The sequence below is a fragment of the Cinclus cinclus genome, chromosome 1, assembly GCF_963662255.1.
Source record: "Cinclus cinclus chromosome 1, bCinCin1.1, whole genome shotgun sequence".
NCBI classification, from domain to species: domain Eukaryota; kingdom Metazoa; phylum Chordata; class Aves; order Passeriformes; family Cinclidae; genus Cinclus; species Cinclus cinclus.
In genome coordinates, this window is record NC_085046.1 from 68,854,297 (window position 1) to 68,875,161 (window position 20,865).

The 20,865-nt window shown below is 47.1% G+C and overlaps 1 protein-coding gene across 1 annotated transcript; it reads left to right on the forward strand.

Moving 5' to 3' along the window:
• The first annotated feature begins 2,656 nt into the window (after positions 1-2,656).
• Positions 2,657-18,499, forward strand: IRF4 (interferon regulatory factor 4). The gene is made up of 9 exons (XM_062494742.1): positions 2,657-3,159; positions 4,707-5,001; positions 5,457-5,643; positions 6,426-6,514; positions 7,076-7,217; positions 8,977-9,084; positions 10,387-10,740; positions 14,619-14,731; positions 16,674-18,499. The coding sequence occupies exons 2-9, from the start codon at positions 4,798-4,800 to the stop codon at positions 16,815-16,817; spliced, it is 1,341 nt and encodes a 446-aa protein (XP_062350726.1). The 5' UTR covers positions 2,657-3,159; positions 4,707-4,797; the 3' UTR covers positions 16,818-18,499.
• Positions 18,500-20,865: the final 2,366 nt, after the last annotated feature.

Genomic DNA, 20,865 nt, shown 5'->3' on the forward strand with positions numbered 1-20,865 from the left:
CATTTGTCAAGGGCTTCAGTACAAAGTTTGCTGGGTTCCTGAAGAGCCCTGGTCAGGGTCTTCACTTGAGAGGAGAGCTGGGGAAGGAGCTCGCTTGCTGCCATGCTCCTGCTCACTGGTGGGTCTGCTCTGGGCTGCAGCCAGAGTGCAGAGGGCCAGACCTTTACTGAGCACTGGGACCTGTCCCCACGGGCACATTCCCAGCAGAACCATGAGCAGATGGAATTCCAGGGCTGCCAGGACAGCCAGGGCAGCCCTCCCACCCCAGGGCGGAGCAATGCCAGGGAATGGGTGCCCCTCACTCCCCTCTGAAGGTTCCTCTTCTGCACCATGGAACTCCCCTGTGCTGATGCCCGCGGGGATTTCATGTCTCTGGTGCCGGCAGAGCCCCTGAACAAGCCACAGTCCTCAAAAGGTCTCTGCTGCCACACTTATTGTCCACAGCATGCCTCTAACAGGTCCCCCTGGTTTAGGGACTGAGTTCACCCAGTAGTATTTTAGGGAGACAGGAGAGCCTTTGTACCCAGAGAGAAAGGAAAACCTTCCTGAAGGAAAGGAGTAAACTCCTGTGCTCAACAGCATTTAACATGTGTGCCCCACGGCTCAGCACTGCCCCTTTCTGTAGGGACCCACTTCAGAGAGCCCTTGGCAGCTGCTTTGAGATGATGTCTGTGTGTCTGTCTTTGCTTTGGTACCTTGTGTGCAATTCCCAGGTGAGTCATCTGGGACTTCAGAGGGGTTTGGTGAAAGCAGAAGCCACCTTTCTGTGTGCTGAGGGCTTGTGAGAGACTGTTGAGAAGAAACAGTCACTTTTCCTGGCATGCCTTTAGTCAGTGTGACCTTATGAGTGTGAAAAACAGGGGGCCCGGTGGTGACTGCCGTGGTTAAACAGCGGCAAGAGCATTTTCACAGGAGGACTTCAGTCATTAACTCAGAAAACTTCCATGAAGGCAGCAGGGCATTTGGGCAAGGTTTGAAGAGTCAGGCACTGGCAATGGTGTGGAAAGCACCAGAAATGTATGAACAGGTTGCGAGGAGCTGGAGTGTCGGTGTCACTAACTGGGCTGGTTACAGAGGAATTGTCTCTTAGGATATGCAAATGGTAATGCAGCATTTAATGGGGACACCACAGTTGTGTTATTGATCAGATCTTTCTACTTTGCAGACCAAAATGGTGGTCCTACATATTTTTGCTGTCTTAAATGGAAATGAGTGATGTCCAGAAACATGAGTAACAAAGTCAGCAAAGCTAATGAGATTAGAATGTCTTACTCATGAGAAGACTGATTTGCAAAGGCTGAGTGTGCATGTAGGGGTCTGGCTTTAATCATCTCCTCTAATGTTTAGGCAACTGGAGATAGTTTTGTAATAAAGTTCTTGCGGCACAAAGCAACCAGCCACCCAGCCAGGTAATTTCCTACCTAGGTACTCTGGGGATTTTATGACTGACTTTAGCTTCTCTTAACACTCAACTTACCTACCTCTCCATCTACACATGGATTTCTTTCGACAAGTGCAACTATCTTTATTTATTTATTTTTTAATATTATCCAGCATTTGAGAAAGAAGGGTTTTTCTTCTGAAGCATTTAATTTCAGCATTTTTCTCCTGAGGGGTTTGACCTAGTGCTGATCCAATCTGCATGTTTCACCCTGGTCCTGAATTTGCCAGCTTAAAAACCACAAAAGAGAAGATCTGAGAAGTGTTCATTTTACTGTGATATATTTCAAGATGGTTTTATACTTAGTGAAATTACAGCTGGCGCCCTGAGTACCACACAGTATTAACCCTATAAATTGAAATTGGATTTTTAGAAAGTCTTTCAGGTGCCTTTTGGTAAAGCTGTGGTTAGTCTTCTTGAAGTAGCAGTCACTTCCAATCTCAAACATGTATTCCAATGTTCCAAAGATGTCTTGGCTCACGACTGAAAGGATTTCATACTGGCCCTGCCAATGCTTTTTTTAGAGGATGGATGGTGTATTACAAACCAAATACCTGAAAACGCCTGTGCTTCTCACTTCTCCCTCCAAACGTGGCGATAATTGCATTTAAATTTCAGAAGATGGCGTTGAAGATTTGCAATTAATATCCTAAACCTCCGGCGTGGCACGGTGACAGATTCTGTGACCTGAGACGTTGCAGCAGAGAGGATGTGGATGGGGACGTTAGAACTGAACAACACCAGAGTGTCGTGGCACGAAACACGTGCTCGAAACCCGAAAGGCGGCAAGGGAGACTTTTCATGCAAACCCGGAGCTCCCTCCTCCATCTACCAGCTCCCACCACATTAGGGCAGGAGGCTCAGAAGGCAGGAGAGCGAGTGTGTTCCAGCCTTGGTGCGTCAAGATGGGCTTTGAGGAGGCAGCATCCCCTGGGCTGAGCGGGGCGGGAGCCGCTCCCGGCCGGAGCTGACGGCTGTCCCTGCTCCCGATGCTGCCGCCCCGTCGGGCTTCGCTGCCTCCAGGACCGGCGCTGTTACTGCACCCCCCACCTTGCCCCCTTGCCCCCCACCCTCACACCCTCCGGGCTGCAAAACGCGGTGTAGGCTGGACGGGGAGAGCCCGAGCCGTGGGAGCAAAGGAAGCGGCTGTGTGTCTCATTGCACTCCGGGATCCCGGCTCTGTGGCCCGAGCAAAGAGGGTTTGGGTCGCAGAGGTGCCGGCAGGGGGTACCGACCCCGGGCACGGCGTGAGCGGGTGGGCGGATTCCCCCGCGTCTCCCCGAGCATCCCGGGGGCCCGGCCGGCGCCGTCTAGGACGATTCTGGTGGGTGTAGCGAGCTGGTCTTTACAGTAAAAGCCGCCCGGCTCTCACTGGTAGGAGTTTCCCCGGGCTATTTATGTATGTTCGTCTGTCTGTACAGATTTAAAAAAACCCAACCCAGCGGGGACGCACAGGGCGCCGCTCTGCACGCCCGCCCGCCCGCAGAGTGTTTACCAGCAATGGGTATGTGTCACCGTCTCAGATGTTTTCCAGCTCGCCGAGTCCCCGCTCAGCTCTGCCGGCTCCACCCCCGGGCCCGCCTCCCCCCCCGCCCGGCACGACGCCCTCCATCATATAAAGAAACTTCCCGGTGCCGTCGGCCCAGTCGCTCCGCGCCCCGTCTCAGCAGCCGCCCGGCAGCCGGAGGCCCCTGCCCGCTGCCAGCGCCGTGACAGAGGTAAGCGGGGGGCGGCGGGGACCCCCGGGACCCCCCAGCCCCGCCGGGACAGCGCTCCAGCCGCGGCACCTGGCGGGGTGGGCGGTGTGGGCGCCTCGGCTTCCCCCGGTCGGGGCTTCTCTTCTGGCTGTCGGCACCTGAGCGGGCTCTTTGCCTTTTTTTTTTTTTTTTTTTTTTTCTGTATTTGTAAATTTTCTTTTTCCCTTTTATTTTTTCTCCCCTCATTCTATTTTCCCCCCCTTAATTTGAAGCAAAAAAAAAAAAAATAATACCCGCCCGTTATCTGCTCTTGAGGTGAAAACGCGCACCGGCCCCAGCCCGGCTTGTTCCGGGAGGGATCCGCTTCGTGCACAGTGATGAGAGAGGGGAAAGTGACTTTTTTGAGGTCTTCGCACGGACTCCTACGGGTTCCGCGCTGGGGACCCGTGGTTCCGAACGCTCCCCATCCCCTCAGGCGCACCATGTGCAAGGGAGATGCCGAGGAACCGCGTTTGGTGTCCGGGGGGATGCTGCCCCTGCGGAGGAGTGTAAGGGCTGCGGAGCGCTGCTGCCCGTCTGCCCACAGCGGTGTGCGCTTGCTTGGCAAGGGGCTCGGGAAGGCTCCCGTGGGTAGAGGCAAAGATTCCTGGGTGAGAAATCGCTTAATTTTGTTAGATGTAATAGGGGGTGGAGTGGGAACCCGGCAAACTAAGCATTTTCCAGATCGGCGAGTCAAACCTGACTCCCGGTCCCCATCACTGGTGCCGGTGTCCTGGCACCTTCCCAGCGGGCGCCCATCCCTGCGGAGCCGCGCCGCTCTCCGTGCGCGCCTGCGCCTCTGCGTGCGCTACAGGGCTCTGTGTGGTGGGCTGCAAGCTCCCACGTCCCTGGGGACATAAGTGCCCTTATGCCGGGCTCTGTGGGTTGCTGTCGTTCCACTTTTAGGTATAGGCAGTGTATAGATTTGAATGTTGCTATGTGTGCTTGCTGGGAGCAGTTGGAGGGGTAGATATGTATAGGACATCATGTGTTCAAGTGCGTCTTGCTGAAGTGAGCTGGTGAAAGCTGCTTTGGTGTTATAGATAGATGCAATATAAACTGTAACTGCATGTGAAACCCTCTGAATCGTGTGCGTGATATGCCTGATATCACATGTGTACGATCATATGCGAGTATATTTTAGTGCAGTTTTTTCCTCTTTTTGGTTGAAAAGTAAACCCCCAGTCGAACTCTCAGCAGGACAAGGGAGTTGTGCCTTAAGTCACTTATGATAAAAATTTCAACGACCCACGTCTGTTCATGTGTAACAGTACTGGGACAGGGGGAAGTCTGTCAAAGTCTGCAGCACAGGCAGTGCCTGGGGAGTGCTGTGGGGGGCTGTGCCCAGTTTCCTGAGGCTCTGTACCGTGTTTCCCGGGGCCCCCAGGGCCTCCCTGCATGCCGTGGCTGCTGTTTGGTGTGGTGTGTGTGGCATCAGGGGCTGGGCACCGCTGGTGCGGACTTAGCACAGCACTTGACCCGTGTGTTTGCCTCTCCTCACATCCTGCCCATTTCCCCCTCCTCCACAGCCTCCCAGAGAGCCGGTGCTTGGACGTGTGTGGAGAGGTCAGCTTGGTGGGGCACCCCAAAACCCCCTGCCCAACCTCTGACACGAGTGGCATGAACTTGGAGCTGAGCGAGTGCGGGATGAACTCAGTGAGCTGTGGCAATGGGAAACTCCGCCAGTGGCTGATTGACCAGATAGACAGCGGCAAGTATCCCGGGCTGGTGTGGGAGAACGACGAGAAGAGCATCTTCCGCATCCCCTGGAAGCACGCTGGCAAGCAGGACTACAACCGGGAGGAGGACGCCGCCCTCTTCAAGGTAAGGGTCAGCCTGGGCTTGCGATTGTGGAACACTGGTGGGGCGGGAAGGATGCCCCACAGCACCTCATCCTTGCCACCTGCCTCTGCAGGCTGCTTCTGCCGGCTGGCTGCTGCTGGACACTGCCTGGCTAGTGGTGCTGCCTGTGCCCTGGTATCCCTGTGTTTGCAGGACAGCCCATCCTTCCACAATTCCCCATGTGGAGCTAAATGCTTCTGGGACCACAGCACATCTATTTCTACATTCATTCCCCTTTCTTATGCCCACTAAACCGCTTTTTGTACCTTATCATGCTGCTTTTTTTAAGCCTAAAGCTGTAGGGAGTAAATTCATGAACAATTCATGCACATGTAAGCACACACGCACATATGCTGTTTCAAGCATTCTACCTTGTACTTGATTTTTTTTCCCTTTTCTCATTTTCCTGCTCTTTTGATTATCTGAAATGTTTCCAGGCTTGGGCTCTTTTTAAAGGAAAGTTCAGAGAGGGCATTGATAAACCAGATCCCCCTACCTGGAAGACAAGATTAAGGTGTGCTTTGAACAAAAGCAATGACTTTGAAGAACTGGTGGAGAGAAGCCAGCTGGACATCTCAGATCCCTATAAAGTGTACAGAATAGTGCCAGAAGGAGCCAAAAAAGGTAAAGCATCTCAAATTCCCTGTGTAACAGAATGTGAATATGTCTCATTGCAAGCATATGAGGACTGAAGTGTGCTTTTCTGGAATGGCCCTGAAGCCTTTTAAAGTCTTTTAAGGGACCAAAATGAGGGGTCAAGTGCAGCTTGTTCTGGTGACTTCAGAGGCTGCATCTGTGGGAGGACTGCTGGTGTTTGAGATGGAGCACTGAAAGGGAGCCCCTGCAGGAAGGTGCAGACGGGCGCCTGCACTTCACTGGAGGAATTTCTCTTTTAGCTGGAGCCTCCCTGCCAGTTCTGTGTACTGAGAGCCAAGCAGGTGGCTCAAGGGACAGGCAAAAAAAAAAAAAAAAAAGAAAAAAAGAATGCTGGATCTAGGTTCTGAATACAGGGAAGAGTAATTTTGTGGCAGACAGTAGGTAACTGCCTTGGGGGAAAGAGCTGGGAGTGAGGAATGCCCAGTCTGCAGCTTCCAGGGCAGGGGCAGGGCAGTGCCTGCTCTCCAAGAAGGCCCTGGTGCCAGGCAGGTCCTGTGGGAGGCCAGGGCCTCATTGGCACTTCAGGGCATTATTGTGCACTGTGCTGTGGGTCACAGCAGAGCCCAGAAGGACAAACTGCTTCCCAGAGCTGACTGCAAGGGAATCCAATCTCAAGTGGGTGCTGGAAGGCATTTTGGTCCTCTCTCTGTTCAGTGGCAGGTTGTATGGATTTATCTTTAATGTGCCAATTTCAGATTTCCTTAAGATGTGGTTGACATAATTTATTTTCATCCCTCTGGTGAACACAGGTGCAAAACAGATCAGCATGGAGGAACAGCCATTAATGATGAACCATCCCTTTCCAATAGCATCTCCTTATACTGCACTACCATCCCAGGTATGGCATAAATTTGAGTGTTTTGCTTGGTGCCTCTACAGTGAACAGCACAATATCTGTGCTCTGTGCTATGTCTGTCTTTGCTGGTGGGGCTCTCAGGTTCTCCCTGTGAAGAAACCTCATTATGAAAACTGAGAAATTGAGAAGCAACTTTTCTAATGTCAGATGAGGCCACAGGGCAATTGATTTCCCTTGGTGTTGTTTATCCCAGAGTAATAGCTCTTTTCTGTTGGACAACAGTTCCTAGTGCACTGCCATTCTGTTGATGCCAGAATGCAAGCACCCAATGAAGCCTTGCTCTTTCAAGCAGACATTTACCAGCAGTGCTTTGACTGCCTTTTGTTGTTCCACTCCACTTATTATTTACACCAGTGGTGAGAAACTCATTTGAAAGCCTCATTGGTGGTGGTGGCCAAGTGCCATCCGCATCGCCTGGGCACAGCTCAGACCTCCATGGGCTTTGGCAGGGAAAATCAAGGAGCTGAGATGAGAAAGCTGATGCATGCATAGCATTAGTTCTGACAGCTGCCTGCTCAAAGAATACCTCATTAAATTGAATAGGTACCGAACTACATGGTGCCCCATGAACGGAACTGGAGGGAGTTTGCCCCGGAGCAGCCACATCCCGACATTCCCTACCAGTGCGCCAGCGTCCCCTTCGCCTCTCGTGGTCACCACTGGCAAGGGCCCAGCTGTGAAAATGGTAAGACACCCCTGTTTAGGGTTGCTTGCTAAAGCTAGCCACCTGGAAGAACCTCAGATTCCAGGCTTGTTATTTGTGGCTTTGATTGGAATTAACAGATGTGGATGGAGAGGAGTGCTGGGTTCCCTTGAAAGGGAGCCACTTTTGTCCTGGCTCTTGCATTCGCTGCCACTGTATGTGTGGTGTGTTTGCTGCGCAGTTCTCTGCATTGATAGAAATCAGCTCCCAAAAGTCCTCAGCTGTCTCAAAAGCCCTGAGCAATAAAGAAGGCAACCAACCCTCACAAAAACCCCAAATGGGAACATATGTTCTTTAGCTTTTCTCTCTGATTTTGGACTTTTTGAGGCATACACCAGTGAGGTTTTCCCTCCAGCCTTGTGGGTTAGACTGGCATTATTATCCCTAGGGGAAAGCTGGAATTATTACTTTATTTTAGTGCTGTGGCAGTGGGACAACTTGTCATGGATTGACACTCTCTTGGGGCTGGTACAGCAGAAACAGAATAAAGGGATGTTTCCTTCCCCAAAGATCTCACAGTACCAGAGTCCAACACAATCATGGCTTTCCAAGTTCTGCATCTGTAGGAAAAAACCCAAATTGTGAAAACTGGCAGTGCTGAAGCCTGCAGGGAATAAACCATAACAGAAAGGGAACTGTGTGCTGTAGACCCTTGCAGGGTAACTCACCTGAGGATGCAGGCATTTGCTTTGTGAGGAGAAGCAGCTGGTTCAGAAGGTCAGGAAAGGATGGGAGGCAAGAACAGACACTGAGTATAGATGCTATATTTTCAGAGGACAGCTCTCTACCAGTTTTGATGCCGAGAAATCTTTAGATCTGATAAAAAATAAATACTCAGTGCACTGCAACTTTTGCTCGCAGTATATTGGAATTATTAGGCAGAATGCTTTGCTTTTAGTTGTGTTGTATGCTAATAAAAAAATCAAGGTAGCAAGCAGGATGAGCTTTGCCCTGAAGTAAGTCCTCTGCAGCACTTCAACACATTTGGATACTTTGCTGAATTTGTAGGCACTTGTTAGTGGATGACACTGTGTTTCTCACTGGGCTCTAAAATGGGTCAAGAGATAGTGGGTGTTTTTTATCCCTGTTACTCCAGGTCCTGGTTGAGCTGGGTCCTGCTGCTGGGAAAGGTAATATGTGCTTGTCTGCAAGTCACTTGCATCATCCTCCAAAGACTTTTATTTGCATTAAGAAACAGAGGAAAAACATCAGTTGTCCATGGTATAATCCACTTACTGAAAGGCATCTGTTGGAACAGTTTAATGGTAGTTCTGCTGATAAAACCCTAATAAGCTCCTGCTGCTCATTTTTCTTTACCTACATTTAAACAGTGTTAATCCCAGTTTTATTGTTATACCCATCATTAGTTAGTTTTTTGGACGTATGATTTTTTTTATGCAAGTGACCTTTAAGAGCACTGTAATCTAGTTAAAATGTAAATTATTTCTCTAGTGAAATAACATGTTAAGCAAGAAAGAGGCCTAGGGGGAGTATAGAAAGGCTAAGGGACTATTTCATGGAGACACAAATGAAAATACAGTCCAGGTAACATCTGGAATGATTGGTAGAGTTGTCCTACCTGGAGGAATTGGGAAGTAGGACCTTTTTATGAAGAAGGGGAAAGAGAGAGAGAGTTTGTGTTGGGGCCCAGGAAAACTCATTTTTGCATTGCTGTGATCTCTGCCCTAGCTTTTCTTTTAGGATTTAGGCTGCTGTCACTGACTTTTGTTTGTGAAAACAGGTTGTCAGGTGACAGGAACCTTTTATGCTTGTGCTCCTCCTGAGTCCCAGACTCCTGGCATCCCGATTGAGCCGAGCATAAGGTCTGGTGAAGCCCTCGCTCTGTCAGGTAAGGTCCATAACCCCCCAGGCTTCCTGGGGAGCTTGACAAGAGACTCCTGCTTGCCCAGGCACTCTCTTGACTTGCCTAAGCACCATCTCTCCTTTCAGATGAAAGGAAAAAATTAAAAAAAAAGAAAAAAGAAACCTCCTTAGTGAATGAATTTGGTGTACGGTTGTCAGTCTGTTTTCCACGTTACTGAAGCACTTCCAGCCCCAGCTCTAAGGGATGGAGGTGGTTAAAGCTAATGGAAGTGCTTTACTGGTTTGTGGTATTAGTACTGGGTTGCTTTGAGACACCAAATCAAGACTTCCCAGGGGAGTTTGCCAATTTGGGAGTGTCAGTGACTTTAGGGTCAGGTTTTCATTTTGGAGGAGTCCCCTCTCTCCACTGAAACATTCCCCCCCACCCCCAAAAACAAAAAAAGGTGTTGCGGATGTCTGGATGCTGGGGAATTTTCGAAGTAATTCTGGGCAAAGGTGTGGGAACATGCTTTTCACAGAAATAATGGATAGACCTGTAAAGTGATATCTTGGTGGGTTTCTTAAGTGGGATTATTCTCCTGAACCAGGGTCACTGTGTGTGTAGGGGTGTGTGTGTCTTTGTGTGTGTATGTGAGCATATATTGCCCACACATGTGTATATACTATATATATATATATATACACACACACACACATATATATATATGTATGTATGTATGTATGTATGTATTTTCAGTGCTGTGTGAATTTGTAGAAGTCAGCCAAGTGGACTAAATTTGTCATTGAAAGCAAGGCAGGGGATTTTGGTTACTTCAGCCCTGTTGGAGCTGGAGCCAGCAGTTGCTTCCCTCCAGGCAGCTGAGTGCAAGTTTGCAGGTCCCCTGTGCAGAAGCCTTTTCTATGCAAAGCCTGGGGGGAAACACAGCTACTTCCTTGTTAAATCTGAGGAAGTGTACTGAGCTGGTGGGTTTAATTGTGATGTGAACTTGGAAAATGTGATCAACACCAACTTTTTCTCTGCAGATTTTTCCTCTTAAATGGAAATGTGATGTCTGTGGGATTTTAGTTCTTACCGAATTCCCACACATCAGTAGCACTTTTAATAAGATGAGAGAGCATTAATACTACTGTGCCTAAAAAAAATTTAGTATTTATATTCTTTTAATTTTTTTTCACTAATATGAGCTTCTGGGTGGTGCTGACCACTGGGCTCAGAAATCTTATGCAAACTTGTCTCTTGGCCATAGCACAGATCTGAATCATCAAACATCCATACTAATATATCACAGTGATTGTTTTTTGTTTGTCTGTTTGTTTCTCCTTGTAGACTGCCGACTCCACATCTGCTTATATTACCGTGAAATACTGGTGAAGGAGGTGACAACTTCCAGTCCTGAAGGCTGTAGGATATCCCATGGCCAAAGCTACGAGGTCAGCAGCCTGGACCAAGTTATCTTTCCTTATCCAGAGGATAATGGCCAGAGGAAGAACATAGAAAAACTACTGAACCACCTGGAACGAGGAGTAATTCTATGGATGGCACCTGATGGCCTCTATGCTAAGAGACTTTGCCAAAGCAGGATCTACTGGGATGGGCCTCTGGCACTCTGCAGTGACCGACCCAACAAGCTGGAGCGGGACCAAACATGCAAGCTCTTTGATACTCAGCAGTTTTTAGCAGGTAATTTCCACTATGGCTTTGATACCCTTTTGGAAATGTCACCTGGTCACTGTCCACATCAACTTTATGGGAGTGCTCTTTTCATTGAAGTGAGAATTGCCTCTTGATACTTCTGGGTAAATGAAGCCAAGGGGTACTTGAATCCTGAGTAATCCTATAAATTTCTGTGTTCTCTGCACATTCAGTGCCCCTGCACAGACCAGCAGGAGCCAACTGAGGCTCAACTGGTGACATCCAATTGCTCACATTTCTATACAAAGCATAAGGAGGAACCTAGAAAAATAATTTTTCCCATAAATTGACATAGGAAACTGGATCCTCATCTTGAATTTGATAGTCTGGATCAGTCTGTGGTCTGCACCTGTACTTCTCTCAGCTTGACCCAGAGCAAGCCTGAGGTCTTGCCCAGAGTATACGAAGTAGCAAGCCTTCTTTTCAGTCTGTGCCAGTGTCTAAAAGATATCTAGAAATTTAAAAGGATTTAATAAATTCTGGAATTTCAGGATTGCCTAATATTCTGAGCAAGGAGGTGCATACCTCACCAGAGCTCTCTGGAAAGGTCTCCTTTTACACAAGGCAGTGCAGAAGGAGAAGGGGAGTGCTTTAGGATGGTGCCTTTTCCTTCCAGCCTGTGAAGGGAAGGGATGAAGCTTCAACCCTACTTCCCAGCACACCTGGACAGTTAGAGAGAAGAGAGCTGTCCACCCAGAGGAACTGGTGGGAGATGGTCACTATCCCAGGGGACAGCTTGGGCAGCAGGAATAGACATTGCCCTCTTTTTGATTTTTCTGGCATTGCTTAGAGGTGAACTAAGTGGCTATGATTTGGTGTGTTTACTTACTAGAACAGGACACTCTCAGGGGAATAATGCCTTGCAAAATTTAGAAAATCCCAAAAAAAACTAAATCCAAGTCATCAGCTTTAGCATACTTTATATTCCAAGGCTGATACACTCTCTTAGAGAAACAGCCAAGAAAAAAAAAGCATTTAAAGAGAGAATGTGAGAATTGACAGTTAAAAAGGGGAATTTGAGGTCAGGTATTGGGCTGGGCTTCAATCACATGCTAATTTAAAGATGTATAATTCTGTGCCTGGTGATGGTTTTGGAAATCCCTTTCCCTTTTCTCAGGTGGTTTTTTAGACGTGCTCTGGGTTCTTCCAAATGGTTGACAGGACATCTCTTTTTAGACACCTAACCCCAAAGATAAGCTCAAGCAATAGCTATTTTTTACCCCTCCTAAATTACTTATGCACCAGTGCCTGTGCAAACCCAAGTGTGTGGTTGCAGTCACAGTCTGTGGCATGTGCAAAGTGAGTTTTTGCATGTGATGATGCTCAGTGAAGTTTGTAAGTGACTTGTCATGGGCCTGTCACATCTGCATGTTAATTGAATGTGCTGAGGTCCCAACCTGCAAGCAAGCTCCAGGATTCCCCTGCACTGGGAAACTGGGACTTCCCTGCAAAGAGAGGCAGGAGATCTCTGCCAGGAGAGGAAATCATGAACAGCAGAGAAAGGGACAGATGCAGAACTGCTATGAACCCACCACAGCTCTTGAGAAACCACTGGGGAGCTGAAGCCTAAAATGCAAACTGCTCCGGAGTATCAGAGCCTGTGCTGAGAAGCCTCTGCTGCTGAGAAGGCTAAAATGGGGCAATGAATCAGAAACCAGGGGAATGGTCTCTGTGGAGAGAGGTAAATGCTCTGTAATTGTTGTAAACTGGGCTGGGTGGAGAGTAGAAGGATAGAGGAAGAGAGCTTGGAGTGTGAGGGTGGTGGCCAGAGAATGATTGGTGGACAGAAGGAGTGGCAGCTGGAGCTGGAGTATCAGGAGATGGGAAAGGTTTGGGGAGGCACATGGAGCCCTTTGGTGTTGGATGATGCACTTGGACCTGGAAAGGAAGATGGAGAGAGTGGAAGGTTTCAGAGAAGTTCAGGGCTGACCTCAAAGCGTGATTATCCTGGTGATGGGAAAGAAAGGGCTTTCTTCTCCAGATCTGTGCTATGGGCACTCCTACAGGTGTTCAGGGTTTGGAGAATTGCTGAGGCCAAGTAAAACAAGGGGAAGAGGAAGTTGAATGAATTTGCACATTAGCAGTGTGGCTGGATTGGCCTTGGGTGTTTTATCCTTCCCTGTCCTGTAGCACGCAGAGGGAAGCAGAGTCCCGTGGAAAATATCTCTTCTTTCTTGCCTTATCCCCAGAGAGCTCATGGCACTCTTCAGGGGTTTTTGGGAACACTTTTGGGAAAGTTACGCTTTACTCCATGTTCTAAGTGAGCTGCCCACTGTTTTACTTGTTTTACTGACCCTCTCAGTAAGACTGGTAGTCCAAGCCAGGATTGGGATGCTGTTGTGGTTGCCACTGAATCCACACTTTGGTCTGAAAAACTTGCAGTTAGAGTAGGGGTGCATTTTTGGGAAAAGATGCATTTGTCATGTCAAGTCAAAGGCTTTCCTTTCCCTCTCTAGCAGGGAGGGTGCTTCATTATAATACATTGGCTTTAATATTAATTGCAGCTTTTTCCAGAGAGCATGAACAGGGTTATGAATTAAAATGGAATATTTACCTATCAGCTGTGTAGAAACACAGCACTTAACACTTTAACAAGGATATTAGATGGAATTTTCTCTTTTCTGGATAGAAATGCAGTGTCCAACCACAACATTTGGTCCATAACACTGAAGATTCTGGTCTGAGTGAAAGTACCTTATAAAGGCCTCCCCTGCTACTTTTCATAGGGGACACTGACTATTAGAATAATAATATAATTTGACCATTTCACTTTGCACAAGTTTATGGGTTAGCAAAGAGAGTGCAGGGGCACAGAAGACACAAAAAGCTCTTTTGCTGGCTCAGTACATGGCTGAAGTAGAGCCCTTCCCTTACCCTTACCTCAGTGTTCTGCACTGGGCACAGTCATGGCAGTGGCTCTGTGGAAGTCTGGCTGTGGCTGAATTTTGTGCCTGGCAATATTTTGTGTCTCTTGCACTACCAAGCTGTTGGTTTCAATGATGCTCTTGTGTGTCTGCTTGAATGGTTCCCAGCTACCAGTAGTGTCTGCTCCAAGGGTTCTGCTGTACTTTAGAAGTATAGCAATTGGAAGACATCTTTTTTTGTGCATATGACATTAATTATGAGACACAGCAAACAGAAAAGTTGCAGTGTTGTAACTAGCTCCCCCTCATCCAAGGCAAAGTCTCCAAACTCGGTGTCTTGTGCTTACCTTTTGTCTTTTTCCTGACCTCTCTCATCATCCCCTGGAGTAACTTAATCTTTACTGTGCTCCAGGGTCATCCACAAAGTCTGTCTTACTGGCCTGTACTGGTTTTGACTGGAGCAGGGTTAGTTTTCTTCCTAGTGGTCCATGTGGTGCTATGGTTTGGATTTGTGACCTAAACAGTGCTGATAATACAGGGACAGTTTAGCTGATGTTGAACAGTACAAGCACAATGTCAAGGCTTTGTCTGTGTCTCACTCTGCCCTCACAGGCTCAGTCTGGGGTGGACAAGAATCTGGGAAGGGCACAGTCAGGGCAGCTGACCCCAGCTGAGGGATATTACATTCCATATGACCTTGTGTTCTGCAGTAAAGCAGGGCATGGGGGAATTTGCCAGAGGTTGCTGTTGCTTGGGCGCTGGCTGTGTGTAGGTCAACCGGTCACAAGTGACTGCTTTTTCCATCATTTGTTTTGATTTGTTTTGTCTTCTTTGTTTGTTTCTTTTTTACCCATTGAATTGTCTTTATCTCAACCCAATTTTTTTTCCTTATGCCATTCTGTTTTTCTCTCCCATGCTGGTGGTGGGAGTGAGTGAGTAGCTGTCTGGTGCTTGCCTGTCTCCAATGATTATTCCACAGCACGGTACTTTCTCTCTTCCCAGAGCTGCAAGCCTTTGCTCACCATGGACGTCCACTGCCAAGATACCAGGTTGCTTTGTGCTTTGGGGAGGAATTTCCAGATCCACAGAGGCAGAGGAAACTAATTACAGCCCATGTAAGTAGGATTTCTGTCTTACCTAAAACAAGCACACTCCTTGGAGGATATGAATTTGCTAGTCAGGCTTTTGTGCCTCATGTAGATTAAGAGTGAGTTAGTAAATTGTTGAAAATGCAGCACTTTCCAGAACAGGGTTTAATCCCCAGATCTGCCAAGGACTGATTGGTAGCCCTCAGTAGAGCAGAGCAGCTAATTTCCCCCTCTCTGTGGAGCATAAGTGTCATTTGTGATCTGTTGCAAATCCCATCTAAAGCTGAATTGTACCTGGGACTGCTGGGCTGTGTTATCACCACCAGCCCAGTTGTGCAGCTCCTTGGGCTGCCTGGCCAGTGCAGAATGTGATGCTTTTACACCCACTGAACCTGAAGCTGCTCCAGAGTCCCAGCCTGCATCTCGAGGACCTCAGCCCTTAATGGGATGCAGGGGGTGCCTGTGCAGCTTCAGGGTTCTGTAGCTGTCAGGCTCATGGGCTGACTCACTTCATTTCACACACACTCAAAGCTGCTGTTTCAGGATGCTCTCTGAGAGGGGGTGATAGCAGAGACTGAGACCTGGTACTTTCTGAATTGGCTGTATTGGCCCATAAAACCACAAGAGAGGTGGTAATGCTCACATTAGTGGCAGGGCTTAGCTTACTGCATCCTTGAGAAGAAAACTGGTGTCTCTTGTAAATTTTTTGAAGGTCAGACTTCTGCTGCAAGCTATGGCCTCTTCTTAGGCTGAGTAGTTTTTGTGCTGCCACGCTGCTGCTTAGCAGGTCTCTAGGGTGGAAAGTTGAGAAGCTCACAAATCCATCCTGAGCTATGCAGTGACAAGTCGGAGATGCTTGCTCATCCCTGACTCTCCTTCAACTCTTCTCCATTCCTATTTTGGCTTTCCAGCTTTCCATCCCTGCTTTCTAGAATCCTCTCTCCAACCCCCTTCTCCATCTCTTGTCCTGGTATCTTCTCTGGCAGCCTGTAACTCCTGCTCTTTCCAGGGCTTTGCTTCCCCTTTGCCAATTGCTCAATCTGCTCATCCTCTTGACCTGTCCTGGCTTGTGGGCTGGTGGGACTCTACCCACTGCCTTCCTATTTCCACGATCCCACCAAACAGTTATGCACTGGAAGCTCCCTGGGACACCAGTCCCACTGCCTTCCCATCTTTGCCATGGCATTTATTTCCTCCAAAACAGTTACTGTGTCTTTTAATATGGAGACATTGGCTGACCAGCAGGAGAGGGTTGTGCAGAAGTGTTGTCCAGCCTGTCCTCCACTGAAAGTAAGGAGAGCTTCAGGTGTTTGTTCTCAGTGTACAGCTCAAATATTTACAGTCAGAGCCCAAAGACCTGAGAGGGAGTGGTCGTTTCTGAAGAGACAGAAGTGAAGGCAGTGTTAACTCACACAAACCCCACTTGGTGGTTGAACGAATTCCTCATCAGAGCTTGAATGAACAGAAACAAGAGTAACCTTAATGTTAAGTTGAAATCTGACTTCAGACATGCCTCATTTGGTGACGTGCCTCAGCCTACCTGATGACTCCAACATTTTAAGTCCTCAAAGTACTTTGCAATGACGACAAGACTTTTGGCGTGTTCAACATGTATTTAAACACCTTGAGTGGCTGTGGGCATGTGTATCCTGCAGGTGTTGCTCACATCCTGGGGCTGGCTAAGGGATTGCAATTTTTCATATGTTATTTGTCACTGTGTCACTGCTACAGTCCCTTCTAATGAAGGTGGTGAAGGCAAGGAGTGTGTGCAGGTAGTGAGGCACTTGGCAGCAGAGCTAGGCTAGGTTAGGCAAGACGTAGTTTAAAACAGATTAGTGAAACCACTGAAATTGTGTTCCCATTCTGGTAAGCAGAACTGTTCTTTCTAGCTTAAAACCACCCTGAATAACTAAGATGAGGAGCGTGAAGTTTTGTCACATGTCTGATTAACATTTTGTCTGTTCTTAAGGTTGAACCAATGTTTGCCAGGCAGCTGTATTACTTTGCTCAACAAAACAGTGGACATCTGCTGAGAGGCTATGATTTACCAGAACTTGTGACTAGTCCAGAGGATTATCACAGATCTATTCGCCATTCCTCTATTCAAGAGTAAGAACCTCAGAAAGAGTGCTGTTAAAGGCACTGTAAAGATTGTGCATTGTGGAAGAGCAGATCTGGGTCACGATTTGGAGATCCACAATCCCAGCTGGATGTGTTCTGGGGTTCAATGATAGGAAAGTGAACAACTAGGACAACTGTATTGTACAATAAAAATGACGGGTCTTCAATATTTGGATGCTACGTCTCACATAGGGTTCCACTGTTGCTGAGAATTAACTTGAAACTGACAAAATGATTGCTGTGTTTACGTTTGCTTAATGTTCTCTTTGGCTTTTGAGGACTGATCCTTACTGAAGACTTAAATCCAGAGTTTACACTGTTATCTTTGCAGGGCTATTTATTTTGGATTACTGATCTCAGGGAAAGTACATTAATTTGCGGTGTTCCCAATTTGAAACTGTAGCTACTGTAGGTGGGTAGCAAACGTAGATGGTTTATTGAGAATAGCTAATACATGTAAGTGGTTATAAATTTAGATTCATAAGTGTGATGCCTATATTCTTGTATAGAGTATTTCAGTGTATTTTTTGAAAACAATGCAGTTCTTCAGAGACATATTTTTTTAATGCCTGACTGACACTTGTCCTGACGATGAATTTCGTTGCTGCCATTTTTGTTATTGGATTAGCTTCCATGATAGCAGTTTCTCAAATGATGCATTTATGGTACTGTGTTAAGAAAAGCGACCGTTCAACTCACATTACCTGTGGATTTAGTGGATTAACCACTAAAATTCTAGAGTCCCAAAGAGCAGGTTTATAAATAAATTGCATTCTTATAATTTTAAGCTACTATGCACGCATTATACATGCATATATATGTATGTATATATGTATGCGTGAGAATGAAGTTGGCAGACCTTGCAAATAGCACAGAAATGGTCCAGCTACCCCTTTTTGATGTCACATGCACAAGCCAGGTTAAAATAACTACCACCTCTGACTTACACAGAGCCAACTCTGCTGTTTGTGTGCACTTGCAGCTTTCTTCCAGTGGTACTGAAGTAAATGTGAAGGGAGAGCTCAAGGAGAGCAGCATTTGTCCTCCTGCACTAAGACAGTCAAGGAAATACTTGTTTGAATGTTTGCAGAATTTGATGCAGTTTGCAGCTTTCAGTGATTGGGTGCTGTCACAAAGACAAAGAAGAGAGGCCTGTTAGGTGTGTGTGCCAATGAAGTTTCCTTGCTGGCAGTCAGACCATGATGATCTTTGCAGCTTTTACTCCAGAACATGATCCTCCTGTGCTTAGCAGGCATACTTCACTTGGCTTCCTAAATGAGGAAGAAAAACTGGTACTTGGTCTGGAAAAAGACTTGTGTCTTAGGGACTTTGAATTTATACATCTTAAAGATGCATACTCTTTTGGGATATATTATCCCCATCCTTCTCCACAGTGCCAAGCAGAATGAACAGATAATTTCTACTTTGTTACTTGAAGGGCTTTTTTCCTGGCTTAAAGATTTTTGTAGGCGAGACCTCTTTCTTAGACATTAAAAGCAATGCTCTAAAAGCTTTGCATGTGCTTTTGTCCTGCGCATACATTTTACTGAAAGGGACTTCTGTGTTCGAACTTAACTGGTACAGTACAAGTATTTGATGTGCTTTTCACTTTTTTCTAGTGGTTGTTGCTTCACATGCTCATTGCTTTAGCTCACGTCTTGGAATAAAGTTCTATTTCCCTACCAACTTGGTGTGTATGTGTTGATTTCAGTAGTGGGACAAATCTAACGCCCGTGGTTCTGCACTGTGAACCTGGGCAGCAATGCTGGCTGTCTATGGGGAACTCTGTTCTGAGCCAAAAGTGCAGAGAAAGGTCAAAAGGTAAGGATTTTTGTTTACGGAAATGTCTGCAATATTAGCCACAGGTAGCAGAAAAAGGGAAAATAGGGAGGTTCCCCTTCAGCTGTTGGTTTCCAGGTCCATGGACAGTGCAACAGAGCCCTGCAGTGTTGCCTGGTGTTGCCATGCTCTGCCCCTGTCCCTCCAGGGCTTCTGGGGCTGGGGACCAGGCTGATATGCTCCTGCCCAGCCCAGCATGTGGGGATCCTCCGACTGCCACTTAGTTCCTGGTTATTTTAGTTTCCGGTGCCCTTCAAAGTGAGTAAAGCTAGGAAAGGGTGAAAAGAAGGATGTTAAAGAGAACTAAAGTAGTGAAGTTGCAAATGGGAGGGAGTTTACCAAGTAGCCCCTCTTTGCTGGAAATCAGGGTCCTGAGAGAGGTTTTTGGGTGCAGGAGCTTACAGAGCAACCAAGGTGTGAAATACAGTTATGGGATCTGTGAAGCACCTGAAGATGGGGGGGGAGATAGTATTTTCTTTTTTTTTGTGCAGACTCCTATTGGCTACTGAGGTGCATTATAATTTTTGGCTTTGGAATGCGCTTTTAATTATTTTCCTTGAAGAAGCATAATTTAAAACCAGAAGCTGTGGAGAGAGAAGGAGGGAGAAGAGCACCATCTAATTTCTGGCCAAACACAACTTTCTTGGAGGAATAGTGCAGGGAGGGGGGTGAGTGGAAGGAAAATCAAGCTGCTATTTATATCATAAATTATTCTGCATATGAGGACTGAAAGCTACATTTACTTTTGTGAGCCTTTCTTACCGTTCAAAATAATGGAATGCCTAAAGTGGGGAAGAAACAAAAAGTAAACAAGAAAAAGAAAAACTGGAAACATTTTCTCCTTTTAGTATCCTTTTTACAGTCACAACGTGAAAGCATTTGAGGTACTTCCTACCTCAAATTGTTAAATTCTGTGTATAGTTTGTGAGGTCTACTTCCTTCCTGTTATGTTTTCAGTGGCATTGTAAATGACATGTTTTAACTCCCATCAACACTGAAGGCATAGCTGTTTGGGTTTTTTTCTCAAACGTTTTTTGTGTCAGTATTGGTTTTTCTGTTTTTAATATAGCCACAGTTGCAACAGTTTCTTGAAAGGGTTTTGTAGCAGAGAAGTACCTACATTCCAAATTTGGTTCTGCTGAGTAGTTTTGCCTGCTTCTGTGAACTGTATTAGCCTTAGAGTGGTTGTAGGTTAACCAGAAACAAGGAGATGTATTTTAAGCTGAAGTACAGTGTAATGGGGTTTGTGGAAAAAAACGCAGGATTCACGTGAAAACCCCCGTGGCTTTTCAGCCGGGCGTAGGCATGGTGTTTACATCAGCGTTTGTTAGCAGTGTGGAGGTGGGGAAACACCACCCTTGGCACAGGGCTTTCAGGAAAAGGCAAAGCATTTTCTCTTGCACGCTCGCAGATCGCTGTCTGTGTGTACTTGTGGAGAGGCAGGGGGGAGGAAGGGGGAGGGAAGAGAGAAAGAGAAAGAGCACTCACCATAAAGGCCAAGCAGATCGAAACGTACCTCCTTTCCCAGGCAGAACTGTGTGTCACATTTCAATCAAGTTGGATGGCAAGACAATAAAGATTGCCAGGGGGGTATTTATCTGAACTCTGATCTGGATGGTAGTAGGCTGAGAGTTACTGATTTTTGATTTAATGCTTGTGAGTTTGGTTGGCTCTGAAGAGACATGGACAGGTCCCCGTGACTCGGAATAGTCAGAGAGACTAATGAGAGGCAGCTGGTGTGCAGCCGTTCAAGCACTCAACTTCCCAGGGTGTAGTCAGGTAAGCACATCCTTGTTGTATCCCAGAGGAGTGGTCACATCCACTGTGGCCCACAAACAGCTCCTCTGCTGGGCTTCAGGAGCCATCTGGCCCAATGCCTGCAGAATGCTCCAGACCCTGACTGTGCTGAAATGACAGTGAAGGAAGAGCTAACTTAGGTGTCTCAGAATAAGGCTCTTGGAACTTCAGACATTAATCAACTTAAGAACACACTGATTGGATGGGCTGTCACTGTCCTTCTGGCAACTGGCAAGATGAAAAGGTAATCACCTCTGCTCAAGTGGAAACTGAAACACAGGCCAGATGACTTGGTTCTGGGTTTGGACTCATTTTTCTGGTTGGCCCTGGCAGAGGGTGACTGGACAGCTGATATCTGAGTGGTTCTGCACAGGGTGATGCTCCACAAAAAGGCAATTTTCAAG

What these genes read in the sequence shown, in the direction of transcription:
- IRF4 (XM_062494742.1), top strand. Translation starts at nt 4,798, where the DNA reads ATGAACTTGGAGCTGAGCGAGTGCGGGATGAACTCAGTGAGCTGTGGC. An exon ending in AGGGCCCAGCTGTGAAAATG is followed by an intron (nt 7,218 to 8,976) that starts GTAAGACACCCC and finishes TTGTGAAAACAG; the next exon opens with GTTGTCAGGTGACAGGAACC. An exon ending in GGAAACTAATTACAGCCCAT is followed by an intron (nt 14,732 to 16,673) that starts GTAAGTAGGATT and finishes TCTGTTCTTAAG; the next exon opens with GTTGAACCAATGTTTGCCAG.